General features: G+C 42.2%; 1 protein-coding gene across 1 annotated transcript in view; it reads left to right on the forward strand.

Annotated features, from left to right (window-relative positions):
- The window catches only part of LOC101845620, a 45,291-nt gene that overhangs the window by 36,479 nt on the left and 5,213 nt on the right, over nucleotides 1-3,599 (forward strand). The window contains exon 3 of the mRNA XM_005097526.3: nucleotides 3,202-3,335. Coding sequence (XP_005097583.1) covers nucleotides 3,202-3,335 — 134 coding nt within the window. The remainder of the gene's footprint in view (nucleotides 1-3,201; nucleotides 3,336-3,599) is intronic.

The raw sequence follows: 3,599 nt of genomic DNA on the forward strand, positions 1-3,599 counted from the left end.
ACACACACACACACACACACACACACACGAACGTAACAGCCACGTCATCTCTTCCAAAGAGTCCCAGAATCTCACCTCAAAACACTAGCAATAAACTCAGATGAAAAACGTGACCTCACATGAAAGTAGCTAGTTCGGTGGAAATTCACCATTATAAAAAAAGGAACATCCTTTTTCTCAGTATCGCTTGCGAAACTAAAAGGCCATCTCTAACTTGTAACATTTTAGGGTCTTCTCATCCTTGCTTGTGGGTCAAATTACCACCCTTCAGAGTTAGGTTCAATAAAGTGGTGTCGGTGGCCTAGTGGTTAAGCTACCGGTCTCGTAATCGTGAGGTTTGCGGGTTTGGGGGTTCGAGCCGCGGGCCCGACGTTGTGTCCTTGGGAAAGGTATTTTACACCAATTTTCCTCACTTCGCCCAGGTGGGAATGGGTACCCGGCCATAGACAGCGAAAGATCTTGTCAATATGTTAATGTTTTAGCCCCTACAAATGGCTGCTTGCACTGTATGCTTCCCATGAAGTTGATGTTGTTTTAGAATTAATAGAATGCTCTGCTGGGGTAATAGTATAGATTGTGAGAGCTTGCTGTTGAGCGGGGATTTGCGCAATACAAATGCTGTCTATTATTATTATTATTATTGTTATTATTTGTTATTGATGTTGTTGTAACGACAGTTACTATGTACGGAATAAAGCAACAAACAAACAAACAAACAAAGAAGTAAGCAAACAAACAAACAAACAAACAAGCTTCCGTTGGCCAACACGTCAAGTCCTGGTCACAGTAGGATCATTGCTTCAGATGATGATAATTTTTTGGGAACATGAATCAACGTAAAGGCTTTGAACATCTCGGTCTCATTAGAAAAATAGAAATCGAAAGAGGTAGTTTAGTTTTAGTGGAGGTTTTTCGGCGTTCGCTACTGCATAAGGCCATATGAGCGCCATAAGGTTAAAGGTGTTACAAGAGAGTAAAAAACATTTTTAAAAAGAAGAAGGGGAGATAAGGACGATAGATGTTTGACAGGAAAGAAGAAGCAAGCCACAGCAGAGCACCCGCCAACCACCCAAGAGGTAGGGTTAGACAAAGAACATCTTTACTTAAAGAACTTAAGCTAATGAGAGAACCTTTAATCCAAATACTTCCGTTCAGAAATATTCCTAGTCTCCATTTACTTTTTGTTCTTGCTGCTTTTTTTTCATACTCACAACAACAACAGCAACAACAGCAACAACAACAACAATAACAACAACAACACAACAACAACAACAACACAACAACACAACAACAACAACCACAACTAAGACCATGAGGACGACGACGACCTTGATGATGATGATGGTGATGATGATGATGATGGTGATGATGATGATGATGATGATGATGATGATGATGATGATGATGATGATGATGAGGATGTAGCCGTAGCAGAAGTGGTGAAAGTAGCGTGGAACAGGAGGTGGTGGTGGTGGTTGTGGTAGTGGTAGTGTTTGTGGGTGTGGAAGTGGTTGCGGCAGTGCTTGTGGCAGTGGTGGTTGTGGTAGTGGCGGTGCTAATGAAGGCAAGATTTCGACCCAGTAAATCAATACAGCGACTTCTGGGCCCTGATCTGCAGACAAACGCTGGCAACCCTGAGAAGTAAAAGCCCACGCACAAACGAATCAGCATTCAAACAAATTAAATCCTTAGAGGAAATCATTCTCCAATCCGACCATGGCTTGTCGTCTGTTGTTTGTAACGGCCGGTAACTCTGCAAGCTCTGGCTCTGAGTGCTCGGTTGTTTGATTTAGTTTTAGGCGGAGTTTTACGGCGCTTGTAAGAGAAATATGTTAAGTTATACGTGTTGAATGAAGATTATATGTGTTGCTATAGAGTAACGTACGAGTATTCTAAAGGAAAGAAGAATGGAGGAGAGATAAGGACGATAGATGTTTGATAAAGAAAGAAGGGAAAGAGGAAGGAAATACAATATTTTGGACGATAGATGTTTGATTTTAAAAAAAGAAAGAAAACAGAAAGAAAGATAAGGACGATAGATGTTAGATGAAGAAAGGAAGAAAGGGGTGAAAGATATGGACGATAGATGTTTGATGAAGAAAGAGGGAAAGGAGGAAATATATTGACGATAAATGTTTGATAAAGAAAGAAAGGAAAGAAGATGGAAAGATAAAATGGACGATATATGTTTGATAAAGAAAAAAAAGAGAAAGAAAGATAAGGACAAAAGATGTTTGATAAAGGAACGAAGGCGGACAGATAAGGACGATAGTTTGTTTGATAAAGAAAGAAAGAAAAGCTAAAGATAGTAAAGGGCGATGTATTTATTATAGGTTAAAAGATTGGCGGGCGTGAAATCTCAAGGGACTGACGTAGACACACATCGCCCATCCACGCAAGAAAATCTGGCATGATTATTGAACCTCCATAACGACCAGCGACACACAGACAGCGCAACCCTACCTGGCAAACCGGCCCCGGCAGCTGCATAATGTTTCCATGGTAATTCACCAAACGACGGCCGGGAGACATGACGATTGGTCGGTTAACCTTGCCAGGGACCACGAGAAAATGAGTCTAATAGCCCGAAATTCCCCCAAGGACGCGTGGATGAATAATGGACGCTCAGTTTTGTTGACGACTTGCGCTGTGTTGACATTTTGGGATAAAATACTTAGCGCGGCGCTTGGCAGCCTTTTTATAGCCTCCACACAGATGTGGTTCTCTTACCTAAATGACCGTTATTGTGTCAATGTGATTCTCTTTCCTGTATGACCGTTATTGTATCAATGCTGTTTCTCTTTCCTAAATGACCGTTATTGTGTCAAAGAGGTTGTCATAACTAAATGACCGTTATTGTGTCAATGCAGATTCTCTTTCCTAAATGACCGTTATTGTGTCAATGTGATTCTCTTTCCTAATAAATGACCGTTATTGTGTCAATACGGTTTCTCTTTCCGAAATGACCGTTATTTCCTTGAGTCAATGTGATTCTCGTTACTAAATGACCGTTATTTCATTGAGTCAATGTGATTCTCGTTACTAAAAGACCGTTATATTGAAGACATGATGCTCGTTACTAAAAGTAAAAGCCGGCTATTGTGTCAATGTGATTCTCCTTCCCAAATGACCGTCGTGGTGTCAAAGAGGTTCTCGTTCCTAAATGACCGTCACGTCTTTCGCTTGTGTGTCTTCACCCAGGTGACAAAGATGACCTGTTCAGTCTCCTCCTCCAACAACAGCAACAACAGCCGACACACGCTGACAGCTCAATTGTCCCCCTTGCCTCAACCGGGGCGGAAGATGCAATGTTTGCCATAGAGAACATCGTGCAGGTGAGTTCACGGCATCCTTTGTGTCTTCCCATCCTTTGTGTCTCACCATCCTCTGTGTCTCCCCATCCTTTGTGTCTCCCCATCCTTTGTGTCTCACCATCCTTTGTGTCTCCCCATCCTTTGTGTCTCACCATCCTTTGTGTCTCACCCCCCTTTGTGTGTCTCACCATCCTTTGTGTCTCACCATCCTTTGTGTCTCACCATCCTTTGTGTCTCACCATCCTTTGTGTCTCCCCATCCTTTGTGTCTCACCATCCTTTGTGT

This window comes from Aplysia californica, unplaced genomic scaffold (genome assembly GCF_000002075.1).
Source record: "Aplysia californica isolate F4 #8 unplaced genomic scaffold, AplCal3.0 scaffold00156, whole genome shotgun sequence".
NCBI lineage: Eukaryota > Metazoa > Mollusca > Gastropoda > Aplysiida > Aplysiidae > Aplysia > Aplysia californica.